The 18,723-nt window shown below is 44.3% G+C and overlaps 1 protein-coding gene across 1 annotated transcript in view; it reads right to left on the reverse strand.

Annotated features, from left to right (window-relative positions):
• Nucleotides 1–10,166: 10,166 nt before the first annotated feature.
• Nucleotides 10,167–18,723, reverse strand: part of SLC16A14 (solute carrier family 16 member 14) — a 77,687-nt gene continuing 69,130 nt past the window's right edge. Inside the window, exon 5 of the mRNA XM_029616035.1 lies at nucleotides 10,167–16,820. Within this exon, the coding sequence (XP_029471895.1) occupies nucleotides 16,684–16,820 (137 nt within the window). The 3' untranslated portion in view covers nucleotides 10,167–16,683. The remainder of the gene's footprint in view (nucleotides 16,821–18,723) is intronic.

The raw sequence follows: 18,723 nt of genomic DNA on the forward strand, positions 1-18,723 counted from the left end.
TGCTGCTGCAAACTCCAAAAGGTACTTTCTCTTCGTTTCTGCTTTTAAATTCTACCTTACTGTCCTTTTGATTCTTAACAAATGACACATTCTATGACCACATGATGTAAAGTTAAATACATCATAGACTTATTGGAATAACTAAAAAATAGACTCTTGCCTGTTCGTAAACATTTCACAGTGCGAAACAGTAACTAGGAGTTCATTCAGAGGTTGGCCTGTGGCCTTCAAACTAGTCTGTGGTCTGGGTGAGAACTCTGAATACATACAGCCTAACCTCTAAATACATCCTCAGCCAAAAGTAACAAAAAATGACTCCAACATCATCACATAACAGCTCTTTGGATTTCCACACCCCAGATGCACGATTCTGCACTTCTTTGCATTGAATCACAGCTGCCAAACCTTCGACCATTCTTCACGTTTTCTTAAATCACTTTTCATTCATTCTACTCCTTCAGGCATGTCCATTCTGTTGAAAGTATCATCTGCAAGAAGGCAAACTTTCCTTCTAACCCCTCTGCAATGTAGTTCATGAAGTTATTGAACAGAACCAGTCCCAAAACCATCTTGAGGTGATCCACTTAGCGCCATTCTGTCATCAGAGCAGGCTCCATTTACCATTATACAGTGTTTCCTATCAGACAGCCAGTTATTAATTCACTCCACCACTTTAGCACCCACTCCCAAACTTCTCATTTTATTCATGAGTCTCCTATGCGAGACCATATCAAAAGCTTTGCTGAAATCCAAGTAAATCACATCGAGTGTTCTTCCTTGATCCAGTTCTTTAGTCATCCAATCAAAAAAGTCAATCAGAATTGTCTGGACCTGAGGCAGACTTGGTGAATCCATGCTGCCTCGGGTCCAGCAACCCACCAGAATGTAAATAGTTCGCTATCCTTTCCTTCAGCAAAGTCTCCATTAATTTTCCTTCCACAGAGCTAAGGCCTAACTGGCCTGTAGTTTCCAGCCTTCTCCCTGCTACCACTCTTGTGAAGCAGGACCACAACCACTCTTCTCCATTACACGGCAACACACTCCTGTTTCCAGGGATCTATTGAACATTTCACTTGTCCCTCCAGCACATCTCTAAGCTTCTTCAGTATCCTCGGATGTACCTCATTTGGGCCCCATGACCTTGTCTACTTTTAGTTTTCCTAGTTCTTCAATACATTCTCATTCTGTTGCATCTACTCCACTCTCATCCACGTCTTGTTAATCAAGAACAGCCCTTCTCCAGGGTCTTCTTTAGTGAATACGAACTAAGAATTTGTTTAAATTTATGCTATTTCTTTGCCTTTCTCTACACATTGCTCCTTGTCACCTTTCAATTTCACAATACCACATTGGCGCAAACCTCAGGGGCGTCTCCCTGAGATGACGTCACGCTGCCGGATATTTAAGCCTACAGTATTTGCTAGCTCATCGAGTTAGCAACGTAACTCTATGGATGGAATTCGCTATCCGTACCAAAGCTGCTCTGCCACTCCAGCGCCATCTGGTAACTCTTACACCCTTCAGGGTTGCTAATTGGTACCCGCTCCTCGGAGGCCTCTCTGCTTCTTCAGGGCACTATCAGGAAACCTCCTCGAGGGCCCATGTTCACTGAGTCGCTGCCTGCATCTTCAAACCTTTCTACTTGGAAGACTTCACTAACCAGTTTCCATCTGTGTAGTACAACTACCATCTATTCACAGTACTGCTGCACTGGAACCAGTACTTGCTCCTTGAGGGCCTGCCTCTGTTCCGGTGCCAGACCTCTCATCTAGTGGAATCTCTGTTACTGCTACGTGAGTACAATACAACTGAGTCTCTCTGCTCTAAGGTATCAGGTACTCGCTCCTCGAGGGCCTGCTCTCCCTGTCTCGGAGCTTCTCCTAATTCTACCTGGGACTCTGAATACTTCTTATTATGTACTCATAACTCTCAGTCTCTTTCCACTACAGCACAGCCTAGTCAGAAGATTTGCTGTTTCCAGCGTTCTGTGGAGACCGGCCCAGCCGGGCTCAACATGCACTACTCACTATTGCCACCTCTGGTGGTTTCCAAAACTGTTTAATAATAAGATTCAAATCTGTGTTTGGTGTGTCTCAGAGTCTAGCCTGACCACTGGGGTCCATCACGGGACTGCCCGCTGTGGGCGTGGTCCAGCTGCCACAGTGACCAAGGATCCACCCAAACATTAATAACATAACAGATTGCTAACTCCATGGATTCGGCTCAGCTCAATGCCTTGCAGGCCATTCTAGGCCTGGCCCGGCGCATTGCTGAAACCACAAGACGCATTGAAAAACTTACTAGCTTGCGTTCATCAGCTGCACGCACAGAAGAATCAAGGCTCTACTTCCAGTAATGAAGGTCAGTTACCAGAAGTAACTGTAAAGACTACTGTGCCTCGTGCTGCTCCAGTACGTTTCTCTGGAGAGATTCAGAGAACTAGAGGCTTCTTAAATCAGTGTTGTATGCATTTTGCATTACAACCTTCTCACTTCCCTACAGCCTATGCCAACAACTGGGACCCATCACATAACAATTGAAATTACCACTGACATTGAAAATTCATAATATGTTCCATGTGTCACTACTCAAGCCAGTGGTTCTCTCATGGCCCTCCATGGCACTGCCTGAACCACAGGAGGAGGCTAGCGATGGTGATACTGTATGCGAAGTTGAAGAGGTCTTGGACTCATACCATAGGGGCAAAAGAATCGAATACCTCCTTTCTTGGAAAAACTACGGGTGGAAGAAAATTCTTGGGAGCCAGCCTCCAACATTCTAGACCTCAACCTCCTGAGAGACTTCCATCACCAGTATCCCAAGAAACCCAGAGCCTCAGGAAGGTGGGGTACTGTTGTGCTTGGCAGTCTGGGGGCTGTTCCTGTGAACCACCGAACTCACCTTCCCAGCAGGGTCTCTTTCACTGGCTCCTGGCATGGCCCTGGCTCTTGGTATCTTTGCGGCACACTTTCGCATACCAGCGTGGCTGGATGCTGCCTATAGCCCACGCAGCAAGATGCCATTGACATCTCCTGGTCACGCTCCTCCTAGGGTGCATGAGTGCCCAACATCGCCTGTTTTAAAGAGCCCACAGTGGGAAAGAGCTGATGGCACCTCTTGATGTCATCACCGCTCAGGACTATAAAAGACTCCTGCTGATACTCCACCAGCACCTCAACAATAGGTCTCCCCACTCCAGAATAGTGCAATGTTGCTTCAAGCATCCTGTCTCTTGTACCAGCGTTCTGTCTTTGGTTCCTGAGTCCTTGTCTTCAGTTCTTCAGTCCAGCGTCCTTGTCTTCTGTTCATCAGTTCTTCAGTGACTCCCTCATTGTCCGCCTTTTATTCTCCTTGCCTTCCTGCTCTGCCTATTGGTCCCGCCATTCCTTCTGGATGGATACCTGGTATTAAACTCGGCCTGCCTTTGGATACGTTTGATCTCCACCTGCCACTGACCGCTGCCTGTTCCTGGATATGCCTGACCTCTGCCAGCAGTTTTCCAGAAAATGGTCAAGATATTTCGCAACCTACTTTAAACCTGTCCCTGGATACACTACGCTACTTCCTGCCTCTGACTCTTACCTACCACTAGACATGCTCGACCTTCACCTACTTCAACCCAGCCATCGCGACAGATCTTTCTGCCAACAGCAGAGGCTCCCAACTAAGACCTGCTGGCCCCAGCACCTAAAGGTTCAACCCAAAGGGAATGTGAGCTGGTAAAGGTGAAGCTCCAGCTGGGCCTCTGCTTCATCTGGGTTTGCCTGCTGATGGTGGGGACCTGCAGGGCTCCTCCCTGCAGGCTGCATCAACCTTGCCTTGGCCTATTGTTCCACGAACACAACACTGCTTTAAATCCATTCACTATAAGCTGCGCACTTGACAGAGACACAGGAAAGAACATTTTCAGTATCCAGTCCGACTCTGTGGAATTCATTACTGTTAACCGTATACAGCATAACAGACCCTAAAGCATTTTTAAAAAGCCTTACAAACTTCTTCTTTAAGGAAACATTTGTATCAGTGGTTTAGACTCTGTTTTGCAGCATTGTACTAGGCAATACAACAGTAACATAGTAACATAGTAATGACAGCAGAAAGACCAAAATAGTCCATCTAGTCTGCCCAGCAAGCTCCCAAGGAAGTAGCTGCCGCTCTGTGCAGGTTACCCCCATGTTTCTCTTAGATTTTGCTTTTTATTTATTCCCTTCCTCTAGCCTTTTAGGGATCCACAGTGTTTATCCTATGCCCCTTTGAAATCCTTCACAGTGTTAGTCTTCACCACTTCCTCCAGAAGGGCATTCCAGGCATCCACCACCCTCTCAGTGAAGAAATATTTCCTGACATTGGTTCAAATCGTGACCCCTAGTTCTACTAAATTGTTTCCAATGGAAAAGGTTTGTTGACGACCATGGATCATTAAAACCTTTCAAGTATCTGAAGGTCTGTATCATATCTCCCCTGCTCCTCCTCTCCTCCAGGGTATACATATTCAGGTCTTCAGCCGTCTCCTCATAAGTCATTCGATGGAGACCACCCACCATTTTAGTCACCCTTCTTTGAACCACCTCCATCCTGTCTCTGTCTCCTTTGAGATATGGTCTCCAGAATTGAATACAGTACTCCAGGTGAAGCCTCACCAAGGACCTGTAAAAGGGGACTATCACTTCCCTTTTCTTACTAGATATTCCTCTCTTTATGCAGCCCAGCATTCTTCTGGCTTTGGCTATAGTGGTGTCACACTGCTTCGTCGACTTCAGGTCGTTAGACACTATCACCCCAAGGTCTCTCTCCTGCTCTGTGCACATCAGCCCTTCACCCTCCATTGCATATAGTTCTTTTGGATTACTACGCCCCAGATGCATGACTCTGCATTTCTTGGTATTGAATCCCAGCTGCCATATGTTCGACCACTCTTCCAGCTTCCTTAAATCCAGTCTCATTCTCTGTACTCCTTCCGGCATGTCCTCTTCTTCGGAAGATCTGCAGTATTGTGCATTAATATACTGCAATTTTATTTTGTTGATTTCCAACTGGTAGCCCATTGTATGCTTGTTTGTCTATATTGTAGTTTATTTGATTTTTGTTTATTGTACTGATGTATGTTTTAATGTACCCTGCCTGACCAACTGTAAGCGAGCAGGCAATAAATAAATAAATAAACAAACATGTATCTGGAGGAGAACCCCATGCTCCCCTGCTGGACATAGGGAAAGCACAGCAAGGAGGAATCCAACCAGAAACGTAAAAATTATGAATTACTTCAGTTGTAAATACCCAACTGCTATTTCACTAATACCCTAACCTGGAGAAAGGATTACTCACAACACCCTTCTCACCCGTGAATGTTTTGCTTAACATAGCAAGGCTGTTCTCAGATGTGCTCCCCTGTCATGGAAAACTCATTTCCCCACTCTTGCCAGGTAACTATCAAAACCTCAGTGGAATAGACAGTTTGATGGCAATGATGGATTTTGGCTTCTGATGTTCATATGTATTGTTTGTATCACGTTGGTCTTCTGCCATCCACCAGACCTCAGATCCAATCCTTGAACTCCCACCCCAGCCTCTGGCAGACCTTTAATTTCATTGCATTTCCCTTCTTGTCTGGGGGACCTCCAATCTCCATCCACTCACAACCCCCAAACACCATGTATACCGGATTCCATTCCCTCCCACATTGCCCCAGCAAAAACTCCAATTCCAGTTTACCTTCAGGTCTAGTCTCCTTTCCCCCATACTGTATACTTCCACTTTCATTCTCCCCAGATGTGCCTCCAGTTCCAAGCCCCGACCACCTTTGAACCTCTGATGTCCAATCACCTCCTTGCCTCTACTGCAAGTATGAGGGTTCTAGCTACACTATGAACATAAGTCAGTGAGTGCAGGGATTGAGTCAGCTCATCCCATTCTCATTTGCTCCACCTCCTTCAGGGAAGCTCACAGAAAGCAAGAGCACTGTGAGCACAGTCCCCACACTCACTGTCACAGTATGATTTGAGTACTGATGTGTGCAGCAGTGGTGGGGGACAGGATTGTCATTGGAGGTCTGCCATGGGAAGAGGAGAAATGGACTTGGAGGTCTAGGTAGGGGCAAGATTGATGGTTCATAGGGTGGATAGGCAGGAACTTTGTCTAGGGTGCCCATAATCTGTAGGCAGCAAAGGCCTTATAGGCCCATGTATAAATCCAGGTGTTACGTTTGCTGGTTGCAGAAGGCTGCCATGACCAGCTGCACTCACCCCAACATTGCCAAAGGCCCAGAAACATCACAGCAGGACATCACCATTGCTGCACACTTCTGCCAGAGTGCCGCCGTCTGTGCTATATTTTTCTAATGGGCTCATATATGCCTGTAGAAAAACATTGGAGGTAATTTTCAAAGGAGATACGGTCCACTTGTAAAAGTACCATATATCATAGCAATTTTCAAAAGCCCTACGGTGCGAATTTTCAAAGGAGTTATATGAGCTGGAACACCAACAGGGAAGGGAGGCTCAAACATCTCTTAGGGAAATACCTCACTGGAGCCTGAGCTGAAACACCAGTGGGGAAGGGAGGTTTACAAAATAATGAAAGGACTTGAACAAGTTAATGTAAATCGGTTATTTACTCTCTCAGATAATCAAACAAGCAGGGGGCACCCCGTGAAGATAGCAAGTAGCTCATTTAAAACAAAGCAAAGAAAATTCTTTTTCTCTCAGCGCATAGTTAAGCTCTGGAATTCATTGTCAGAAGATGTGGTTACAGCAGTTAGTGTAACTGGGTTAAAAAAGATTTGGATAAGTTCCTATGAGGATCAATCCATAAACTGCTATGATGGTAATTAATAAGGCAATAGTAGCTTGGGATCTATGTAATGTTTGGGTACTTGCCAGGTACTTGTGACTTGGAGTGGCCACTGTTGGAAACAGCATGCTGGGCCTGAAGGACCCTTGGTCTGACCCAGTACGGCATTTCTTATGTTCTTATCGTAAAGTAGCAATTTTCATAAGGCCCACTTATGCAAGTATGGCGATCCCCTGTTGGCCACGAGATGCCCTATGATAGGAATTTTACAGCTAGAAAGTAAAGCCAGCATGGTTAAAAGAAGAGAAGAGAGGCTATGCCAAGCAAAAGAACATCTTTTAAAAATGTAAAAACAATCTGAATGATGAAAACAGGAAACAGCATATCTCCTGGCAAGTTAGATGTAAAGCATGGATAAGAAGGCAAAGACAGAATATGAAAAGAAAACTTGCTGTGGAAGTACATTTTCAGGTACATTTGAAGCAAAAAGCCTATGAGGGAGTCAATTGGATCAGTATATGATCAAAGAGGAAAAGGGGCACTAAGGGAAGACAAGGATATAGTGGAGAGATTAAATTAATTCTTTGCTTCGGTCTGTACTAAGGAGGATGAAAGGCAGATATTCATGCCAGAAGTGATATTTATAGGTGATGATTCGGAGGAATTGAAACAGATTTCAGTGAACCTAGAAGATGTATTAGAGCAGCAAATTGCCTGATCCAGATCATAAGCATCCCAGTGTGCTGAAAGAACTGAAAATAAAATTGCAAACTACTGTTATTAATCTGTAAACTATCATTAAAATCAGCTGTGGAACCTGAAAACTGAAGGGTGGCCAATGTAATGACAGATTCTAAAAAGAGCTCCAGGTGTGATCCAGGAAACTATAGACCGGTGAGCCTGATGTCAGTGCTGGGAAAAATTGGTTGAAACTATTTTTTAAAAGACTGAACATATAGATAGATATAGTTTAATGGGACAAAGACAATATGGACTGAGCCAAGGGAAACGATGCCTCACCAATTTGCTACATTTTTTGAAAGTGTAAATAAACATGTGCATAAAGTGTAGCCAGGTCATATAGTGTATCTGTATTTTCAGAAAGCATTTGACAAGAACCTCATTAGAGGTAACTGAGGAAATTAAAAAGTCATGGAATAGGAGGCAACGTTCTATTGGAGATTGAGAACTGGTTAAAAGATAGAAAACAGAGAGTAGGACTAAATGGTCAATTTTCTCAGTGGAGAAGGGTGAATAGTGGAGTGCCCCAAGGATTTGTAGTGGGACCACTGCTTTTTAACATATTTATAAATGATCTAGAGATAGGAATGACAAGTGAGATGTTCAGATTTGCTGATAAATCAAAATTATTCAAAGTTGTTAAACCACAAGATGATTTTGAAAAATTGCAAGAGGACCTTGCAAGACTGGGAGACTGGGCATCCAGATGGCAGATGACATTTAATGTGGACAAGTGCAAAGTGATGCATGTAGGGAACAGCAACCCAAATTATAGCTATGCAATGCATGGTTCTATACTGGGAGTCACCACCCAGGGAAAGGATTTAGGCAACATTGTGGATAATATGTTGAAACTGTCTGCTCAGTGTTGATAGCAGTCAAGAAAGCAAATAGAATGATATGAAAAGGAAGGGAGAATAAAACAGAAAATATCTTAATGTCTCTGTATTGCTCCATGGTGTGACTGCACTTTGGGCCAGATTTTCAAAGAGGTACATGTGTACCCCCCGAAAGCCTGGCCCAAACACCCCCTGCGCACGCCGAGCCTATGTTGCATAGGCTTCTGGCGCGCGCAAAGCCCCGGGACACGCGCAAGTCCCAGGGCTTTCCTGGGGGGGGGGGGGTTTCGGGGGGCATGTCACGATCCACGCGTCATCGGGGGACGGTGTCGAGGGGGCATGACGCGTTCAGCGCGTCATCCGGGGGCGGTGCCGTGGGCGTGGTTTCAGCCCGGGGGCGTTCCGGGGGCATGGCCGCGGCCTCCGGACCAGACCCCGGACCGGAACATGGAGTGCGACAGCTGCCCGGCGCGCACAAAGTTATGCCTGCTTCCAGCATAGAGAGGTGGGGGGGTTGAGATAGGGCTGGGGGGGGGTTAGGGGGGGGAAGGTGAGGGGAGGGCGAAGGAAAGTTCCCTCCGAGGCCGCTCCGATTTCGGAGCGGCCTCGGAGGGAACAGAGGCATCTGCGCGGCTCCACGCGCACAGGCTGCCAATTTTGGGCAGCCTTGCGCGCGCCTACCCCCGGATTTTAATGGATACGCGCTTATCTATTGAAATCCCGCGTACTCTTGTTCGCGCCTGGTGCGCGAACAAAAGTACGCGTGTGCGCAGATTTATAAAATCTGCCCCTATGAGTATAGTATACATTTCTGGTCACTGCATCTCAAAAAAGATATAGGCATAATTAGAAAGGTACAGAGAAAGATGACCAAAATGGGATGGAACAATTCATCTATGAGGAAAGGCTAATTAGGTTAGTGCTGTTTAACTTGGAGAAGAAACAGCTGAGGGAGATATGATAAATGTTTATAAAATAATGAGTGGAGTGGAACAGCAAACGTGAATCCGTTGTTTACTCCTTTAAAAAAGTACTAAAACTAGGAAACATTCAATTAAGTTACTAAGTGATTATATTTAAGGTCAAATAGGAGAAAATATGTTTTACTTAATGCATAATTAAACTCCGGAATTTGTTGCCAGAGGATGTGAAAAGCTGTTAGTGTAGCTGGGTTTAAAAAAAAGGTTTGGACCAGTTCCTGGAAGAAAGTCCATAAACCATTATTAAGGTGGACTTTGGGAGATTCACCTGCCAAATACTTGTGATCTGCATTGACCACTTTGGAACCAGGATACAGCTTGATGGACCTTTGGTCTGCCCCAGTAATGCAAATCTTACTATCAGCACCTCCCCTAGAGGCTGAGATGACCTGACCTTTTTCCTATAAGTGGGGGCTAGGAGAAAACATTTGAATTTGGGTTTTGGAGAACGCAGAGCTCTTGGAGGGTTTTCCTTATAGTAAGGCCTACTTTCTCACTGAGGATATTTTTGAAGGAAAATCTTTTCCATGCATTATCTGCTTGTTAAGGGTCCACCTCAACTTTAGACCAGAGATTTTATTTAAGAAGATTTTTTTCTAATTGTGAGTTATTTTATTTGAGTGCATCCTGGTTTACTCCCGGAGATGACCTTTCCCTGGATCCGGAGGCTGAGATTCTGAAGGTCTGCTAGAATCCTTCTAGGTCAGAGAAGGACCACAGTGGGCGAAGTAACCCAGTGATTTTGGACATTTTAGCGAATGATTTCTCTTTTGTTTAATATTCATTTAATATTATAAAAAAACCCCAAACATTAAAATAGTTCAAAATTTCAAATATTTATCTTCTTCATGCTCTACATCACACATAGTCATACAATAAAGATACATTCTTATCAACACCTTAAAAAAGTAATTTTTATATCATGTGCCATTACACAAAGACAACATTTGCCACACAATTGTCATCTGTAGTTATCTCTAAATGTCAATGGAAATAGATTAGTGAGCTCCATGCAACTTTTATTCTGAGAAGCCCTCATGTAGTTTCTATCAGTTTCATCCAATCGCCAAGCAATACTAACCTTTAAAACAAAATCAGGTATATTCATTTCAAGAAAATGTTTATTAAAAAAAACAAACAATTTTTTATATTTTATTTGATAGCAATCCCATTGTACTTCTGGAACATTCTCGTACTTGATTTTTTTTATCTCTGATGAAAAGTAATCATTCTCAATCCCTTGAAAAGGAAAGTCAGAAATAGTAGAAATCTCATTCTAAGGTCTATTCCAGGAATCAGAATCTTCAAAAAGGTACAGTTATCAAGAGACTATACTAAATTGCACAGAAGTTCCATAATCATCATTTTAAGCCTAATTGTTAGACTAGGAAGATGCAAAAATCAACAAAACTACAACCAAAATTCTCCCATGACATTTCTACCTGGCTGTTACAAAAGTACAAGCCAAGAGACCACATTTGGGTCTGAGGCCTGTCCATGTGACTCTTCCAACCCAGAATATTGAACACAGCAATCTAAAACTTTATGGGGCATTTATCATAATTTTCAAAGGGAAAAATTCTGCTGAAATGCTAGAGCAGATTTTCTACTTTATAAAACTTTTTGCGACTTGACTTTGTGCTAAAGTGGTTCACTGAATAATAAAAAGGTCAGATAACACTGGTCTATGTTTACAGAGAGTAGATTTTCAAACAGGCACTGCATGCCCAACTTAGGCAGCTAAGTCACGATTATTTTCAGCTGCAACCAAGCTGGCTAGATTTAAGCCAGCGATATGGCACTCAGAGTTCGGCTCCTAAACTTAGCCAGGTAATGCTGAAATCAGCACCAACTGGCTAAGTTCTTATCCTAGTCCAACAACTTCCTTCAAAAATGTTCATTTTTTGATGCAAGGAATTTTCATCCATAAGGTCATCCAGCCAACTCTTTAGTTAGCCAGCTAGATCCCTTTACAAATTGGCCTCCGCATTGTATGGACGCAGCTGTAGTCATTGTGGGCTTTTCTGCTCTTGGCTCATAGTATATGGCTGAATCAGATAAACTGCTCATGGCAATTGCTTCAAGTAGATAATCTATAACAACCTCATATTCTCTCCCCTTCTCTAAAGGATTTACCTATGTAGACCCATCTTTTTCCTCCTTCCCCCCAGTTCAGCCCAGCCATTGCAGCAACAGCACTCGCTCGAGAGCCAAGAAGTATGGCTCCTTCCAGAAGTCAGCTAACCAGGACCGGTGCTTCCATTAGGAAAACTCAGTGGTTGCCTAGAGAGTGACAAAATTTGGTGGTAGTGGTGATGGGTGGTGGCAAAATCCTGCCAGCGCAAGACTCAGAGGGGTGCTGTGCTTGAGCCACTAACATTGGCAAGAGGGAGCACCACGTTTGAGCTACCACCAATAGGCAATTTGGAAGAGGGGGAGTATGAGTGAAGATTTGCCTAGGGCCCCAAATGCTGCTGCACCAGCCCTGCAGCTAACGTGGACCCTTATCCACTAGATGTCAACTCTTACTCAATGACTGAAACTCTCTCTCTCAGCAGGCACTTGATCCCAGCTGGGACTTCCCAAAGATTTAAATAAATAAATGACTAGTCAAGGGTTACGCAAACGGATCTATGCATAACTCTGCCATGCAGGAAAAACAGATTCCGAAACACCCTCTGGGCATTATCGATCTCAGATTGCGACTAAAGTCATAAGTAAATGACGATTAAAGACCACAAAGCAATGACCTTTAACAGAAATATTGCTCAAATGGATTGCTTTATTTGGCAAACTGAAATCAGAGAATCGAATGGCACAAGTTGGTATATTGCTGCCACATAAAGCATGTGCCTGATTTACAAAAGGTTTTTCCCATCGACACAAAATGGAAGAAAGTCTTTAATAAATTAGGCCTTAAAATTATCAATATATATTATCTTTGTTATTAGTTTCAGGAAAATTTTGCATGTACTTTATATCAGGCATTTCTCTTCAGACAAGCACTTCAGCTTGCTCGGAAAAGTCCTAAGGTTCTCTTGAGGATGCACGGTAGTTCACATGCACCCGTGAGTACATAGTGCACCTCAGTTCATTTTCAAAGTGAACATTAGACACATTTCATTTGCCGAATTCTTTTCAAAATTCTATTCTTAAAAAAAAAAATAAAAATGCTGAGTTCTCATTTTCTTACCATGTTTTTCTCCTTTCTAGCATTCCTCAATGAGGCTTTTCACTTTCTCTTAACGTCTAGTTGGGTTTTGCATTGGTTTTTAAGTTGTAGTTATTACCGAGGTTAGCGATCTCCTCCTCCTTGGAGGCCAAAGCAATTTAACGTATTCAATCAAGGGGGTGGCAAGGTATTTCCTGGTTCCTAAAAGACAGGAGATTTCTGACCCATGCTACAGTAAGGGCCTTAAAAAAGTACTGAATGGGACAGCAGCCCAAGATTGGCTATCTGGATTTGAAGGAAGTGTATACATATTAAGGATATAGTATGCTTTTTTTTTTTAATTTTAGAATGAAAGAAAAAAAAAAAAAGAAATGCTTGCCATTTCGTTTTGTTTCGTTTCATGTCACCATTTTAAAAATCCTAGCTGCTCATTCCTACCTGTTGCTCCCCCCAGCCCTCAAGTGTCTGATCAAGGGCACTTCTTAGGTAGAGGCAAACTGATCATGCCGAACACCATTAGAGTGCTGGAGGTACTGGGATTCACCATTAACTAACCTATGTCCAACATGAGTCCAGCACCTCAACTGGAGATGTAGGGGCTCCTCTAAACATGACTTGAGCTTGGCTCTCCTCCCTGCCAACAGAACATCCCTGAAGTAGAGAAAGTAGAGTGGAATCAGCAGATATCAGCAAGGAATATTTTCAGGACATTGGGCCTCATGGCTTCAACAGTATGGAGGTAATTCTAAAAGGAGTGACACATGTAAATGTAACTTACTATCGTAGCAATTTTAAAAAGCCATTTATGTGCATAAAGTGCACTTACACGGGCAAATCCTATGGACAATTCAGTGGCACATATTGTAGCAATTTTCAAAAGCCCACTTACTCGAATAAAGCGCACTTGCACGTGTAAAACCCAATTTTAAGTGTATAAACGCTTTTAAAAATCAGGCCCTATAGGTGCCCTCATATGAGACATGCCCATTGGACCTTAAAGTCCCAGTAGAATCAAGGCATGCAGGGCGTTCAGAAATTTAGCAGCGTACCAGAAACGTTCAGGGACACCATGTCCTTACTGCATTCCCATTCCAATTTGATGAGGGGGTATATACTTCCAAAGTCATCCTCATCCAATACTCCTAATCACAAATGCTTCCAACGCTAGTTTGGGTGACCATCCGGATGGGTCCCACACCCAAAGCCCCTTGTCGCTCCAGGAAAAGAGACTCTATATCAACCTTCTGGAGTTAAGCCCAATTTATCGCACTCTTAAAAGTTTTTCAGAAACCAGGTAGCCAAAGTGCCCTAGTTCAGACAGAAAATTCTCTCCTCCCGTGTCAAGATGTCGTCAAATTATGACCTTGGACTGTCCCAATAAGGGCATCCCACATTACTGGCAGGAAAGGATAAATGTTCTGGCAGGCAAGCTGTTGCCAAATGGATCCCTACAAATGATCCCTGGATCGGAGCATAGCAAAGTCTTTTCTCTCCAGTGTTGGTTTTCAGAGCAGCCAAGAATGCTGAGCCAGCAGGAGAGAATTTCGAATCCTCCCGCTGGCCCCCATTAAGGTTCTTTTTAGGGCTTCTAGGAGCTGGGGTGGGGTGGGTTTTCTTATGGGGACTCAATAGATGGGGGGAGGAAGAGGGATCCTGCAGGGAGCCTACTACCACATGACAATTTAATTCAGGCAAAAAGGGAAGGAAAATTAGGAAAACCAGTCCTTTTTGGAAAAAAAAAAAAGGGGGGGGGGGGGATTTAGACAATTAAGGGCGGATTTTACAAAGGCCCACGCGCGTAAAGGCCAGTGCGTGCATAAGTGCGGGCTTTCGTGAAGGGGCATGCTGGGGCAAGCGTTTTCTGGGTGGGGCTAGAGGCACCCGGTACAGTGGCCATTTGCTGCTGGGCCGGCGTGCGCAACTTGCTCCTGCTCCTTTGCAGGAACAAACGGTTAGTTTTAAAAATGGGGGGGAGGGGAGCGGGCTCGGGGGAGGGTAGGATAGGGCAAGGGAGGTTAGGGTAGGGATTGGGAAATTCCCTCCCAGTCTGCTTTTTAATTGGAGTGGACTAGGAGGGTGCTGGGGAAGACCCTGATGCGTCGCCACACATATTTGCTAAATTATACCCCCCCTTGTGCGCACCGACCTGGAATCTTATAACATGTGCGTGCTGTACTTTTTGAAAATGCTGATTTTCAGCACTAACGGTATAAGTTTAGTTGAAAGGAACCTAGCCGCATTATATCTAGCCAGTTAAATTTTGACCAGCTCAATTTGGATGAGTTTTCAGCTGAATATGACTGACTAGGTATTTAGCTGAAAATTCACCTGAAGAGAACCAGCTAAAATTTGCATTTATCTTACCTGCTCAGCATTTTGTTTTGTACTGACCTCCTGATAACTAGGTTTCATTATAATAGAGTGGTGCTCCATATGCATCCTTTCTGTGTAAGGTAGCGCTGGACTTCCACTTTAATCAGTTTATCATTCTAACAATATTTTTCCCAAGGCTACATGCCAAGGCTGCAAGAAAGTCCTCTCAGTTTTTTTCTCTTTTCGCTGAAGCAAATTTGGGAATGGGATTGCTATGTCCAAGAGACCTGAAATGGATAGCAGACTGCATATCCTTCACTTACACACCGAGCAGGTTTCACCTCAGAGGGGTATAATCAATGCTCATACTGTCAGAGGCCTGCTGTGTCAGTGGCCCATCTCAGGCCAACCTCTACTGAAGAAATACGCAAGGCTGCCGGCTAGGGTTTGGGCCGCATGCTTGTATCCCGTTATTCTTTACGTAATGGCAGCAGTTTGTGCAGTCTATTGTTCAGGTTCCTTTAGGGCTCATTTTTATGAGCTGTTTCAAAAACATAAAATCAAAGAGAGTTTATTAACCTGCCAAAAGCAGATTTTGACCTATTGGCAGGTTGTGGATTTTGTATCCTGTGATAGAGTACATAACAGAAAGCCTCAGGCTGCCTTTAGGGACCGGCTCCAGCTATCTGGCCCGGTCCAACTCAAGACAGACAGGTGGGGGTGTTTCCCTGAGGTAAAGGATAAAAAGGTGAGGCCCTGAGAGAGAGAGAGAGAGGCCCCAGGAAGAGGAAGGAAGCTGTAATTAAATGCTGTGTCTGTTCTGGACGTTTTCTTTTGCTTGGCAGTCTGCTGAGGTAAGCAGCCATTTTCTTCTGTTCTGTTATATAATTTTGTAAATAAACTGGTGAAAAGCAGACCAGAGTCCAGCCTGGTCTGTTCTCCCGGCCTACCCCAGTCCTAGACCACTCCAAGGACATCACAATCCCTTTTTTTTGCCACAAACAACTATTAGCTAGGGAATCCCACCCTTGAGACTGCTGAATTGCTTGTCTTTAGAGAAAGCCTTACATGTAGCAGGCGTTCTCTGAAGACACAGTCAGGAAAGCCTTCCAGCTCCCCTTCTAGAGCTGAGCTCCTTAGCTTAATTACAAAACTGTGCCGGGCACTATGTGCTCATGGATGCCTGGGAAGTTTGGCAAGGTCTTAAGACTCTGCAACAGTGCCATCAGGATGACATCACCCAGCATGACTGGTGAAGTGCCATCTTCAGAGAACACCTGTTACAGGTAAGCGACTTTGCTTTGCTATCAGGTAATGCCCCGCTCTATACTCTTTTCTCAGAAGGGGACACCAATCTACTGAAGATGGCGAGGGCAATTTTCGAAGCCACTCACTCAGGTAAATACCCATGTATGCACGAAAACCAGCTGTCTGCAAACTACCCTTCCTGAATATAGTGAAAAGTACATAATCACAATGCCAGGACTTCCAGCTGCATTTAGCTGAGGCAATACCAGGGCAAAAAGCAGGGGCAAATGGCTGAATACCCATGGCAAGTTTCAGAGTGAAAGCCCAGCCCAGATTTTCTCTTTGAAAAGTGGTGTAACATCCATGGGTAAAAAAACCCCAACGTGGAGAGTTTGGAAATTGCCCCATAAGGGCACAGTTCTTATTGAATGCAGTGAGATCAAAATAAAAACGTTAAAAATGGTTTAAACTAAACCAATCATTTCTGTGGCAATGGCCATTTGCTGGTGCAGTAAAGGTCACCTTGTAGAAGACCGTGACAATATTGTATCCCCATCCAGCAGGCTCCAAAGGTTTATCAGGTCCACCAAGCTTGTCCGTTTTAAGTGGTGTCCTTCCCAGACTGTGTCTTTGTTTTAAGACAAGGTTTAAGCAGCAAGAACATTATCCCGACCATATACAGCAAACCACATATGTAGAAGGAAACATCATATTTTTCTGTGACATCATAGATCCAACCTGTTTAAAAAAAAAAAAAAAAGTTTTAATATTCGTTCCTTTTCTACACACTTTAAATACTTATGTACAAAGGGCTAGCTCCACCTTCAGCCACCACAAACATTGTTCTCCATTACCTCTGGAATCCAAATGCTATCTGTGCCTCACTGTAACACCAAAATTGCAATTGCTCGATTGCCCTGAAATCTGAACTTCTTTCTAAACTAGCCCAGCAGTGAGTAGGTTAATTACACATCAGATCTATATTTCATTAGCCAGTCCTTGAACTGTTAATGTTGTAGGACGTCAGGAAGGGAAAGGAATATTGACAGTGAATTATAAGTCACAGTGAATGTCTCAGCTAATAAGATGCCTCCGCTACCTTGTGTGCAATTTTTGCTTTGAAGCCCAAAGTACTGCATACAAAAAGGTGCTTCCATCACAATCTAAACGGGGAAAAGAGGGAAAGCTTTCTATGGATCTGTATTTTTTTCATTCTTAGTCTGGTTATCAAACAGTTCGTAGTTTTTAGAAACAAGATGAATTTGTTCGGATTTAGCCACATTACATACGTGCACAGCTGTAGGGTGCGCAGTTTTCTTTGGTGTTGACATGGGACAGCACTTATAGGCGTTACCCACAGCAATAGCCAGTAAAGCTGGCAGGGATACAGACAGCAGAGGAAAATGAAAGCAAATAATATTTGGCTGGGAAGAAAAAAAAAGGGAGTCCCTAGAACAAGTTTGGGGAAGCGGGAAAGACAGAGCTCCAGCCCCCTATAAAGGCAGGAAGAGAGGCAGACAAGGGGAGATCAGAAGGAGCTCTGGCTGGAGAGGCTACAAATCAGCCAAGACGGCTGATGTAAAGCTCCCCTCCCCCTCTCCCACCCCAAATCCCGGCAGCCAAGACTTGGTGAAGAGACCTCAGGAGAAACAATCCCAGGATGAGAGCGCCTACAGTGGGTTCAGAAGAGGAACCAGGCACATTCAGGGGATGTCCACCTGACAAGTGCAGAAACCAGCCTGCCCCAGATGGGAAGGCTCAACCAATGCACGGGTCTAAAAGGGCTGGAGGGCATGGCAGAATGTGGATGAGGCCGCAAAGTGGAGCAGCCGTGGCTGAGGGACCCGAGGCCCAATGGACCACCCTGTGACATGGCATTTCACATTTCCAGATTTTCTTTTAATCATATTTTTGTACACTTGCATTTTCTTCGTACACAGCAAATTCAGTCCTTAGCACCCGAGCTGAGACTTGTAAATAATGCATATTTTGGGGTTGCAACCAGGGCTGTGGGGATGATCTCATTAGATGACTCTTTCATAGGCCCACAGGCTCCCAAACACCTCCTGCTTCACTGTTGTCATTAACTCTCTTTCCTATTCCAAGGGGTGTAACAGGATATTTCTCACGCCTCATCCAGACTGGTATCAGAGCACCATAAAACAATCAGAAAGCCAGGCAGTAAAGCAATGCATTTTATTATCCGACACTCCTGTTCCTCTACATGCAACAACACTGTCCCTTCCTCGAGGCAGTAGTATTCTATGCAAATACTAGAGGTTTTTATACCCAGGCTGATATAAATAAAACTCCACATAATAACCTAAAACTCCTTTAGAGCTGTAACCTAAGCTTCAAGTCACAGGCCCTCCAGGCTACCTACAAAGACTGCGCACCTGCACCTTGCTCACCATGGGCCTCCTGTGCCTGGCCCTTGCTTCTATGACTGTTCTGCCTCTCTGGCAGGCTTCTGCCCCCTTGCAGGTTCCACCTGGCAGCTCCTTGACCCGCTGCCCTTTTCCAACTTTTCAAAGGGGTTTTTCTTTCTGAACACCCCCCCCCCCTCATTGGCCATGCCTGGCTACAAGGCTCCTGTCCATTTAGACCTCCATCACTCCTTGTCCCCCTTTCATTTTCCTCT

The sequence above is a fragment of the Rhinatrema bivittatum genome, chromosome 9 (genome assembly GCF_901001135.1).
Source record: "Rhinatrema bivittatum chromosome 9, aRhiBiv1.1, whole genome shotgun sequence".
Lineage (NCBI taxonomy): Eukaryota > Metazoa > Chordata > Amphibia > Gymnophiona > Rhinatrematidae > Rhinatrema > Rhinatrema bivittatum.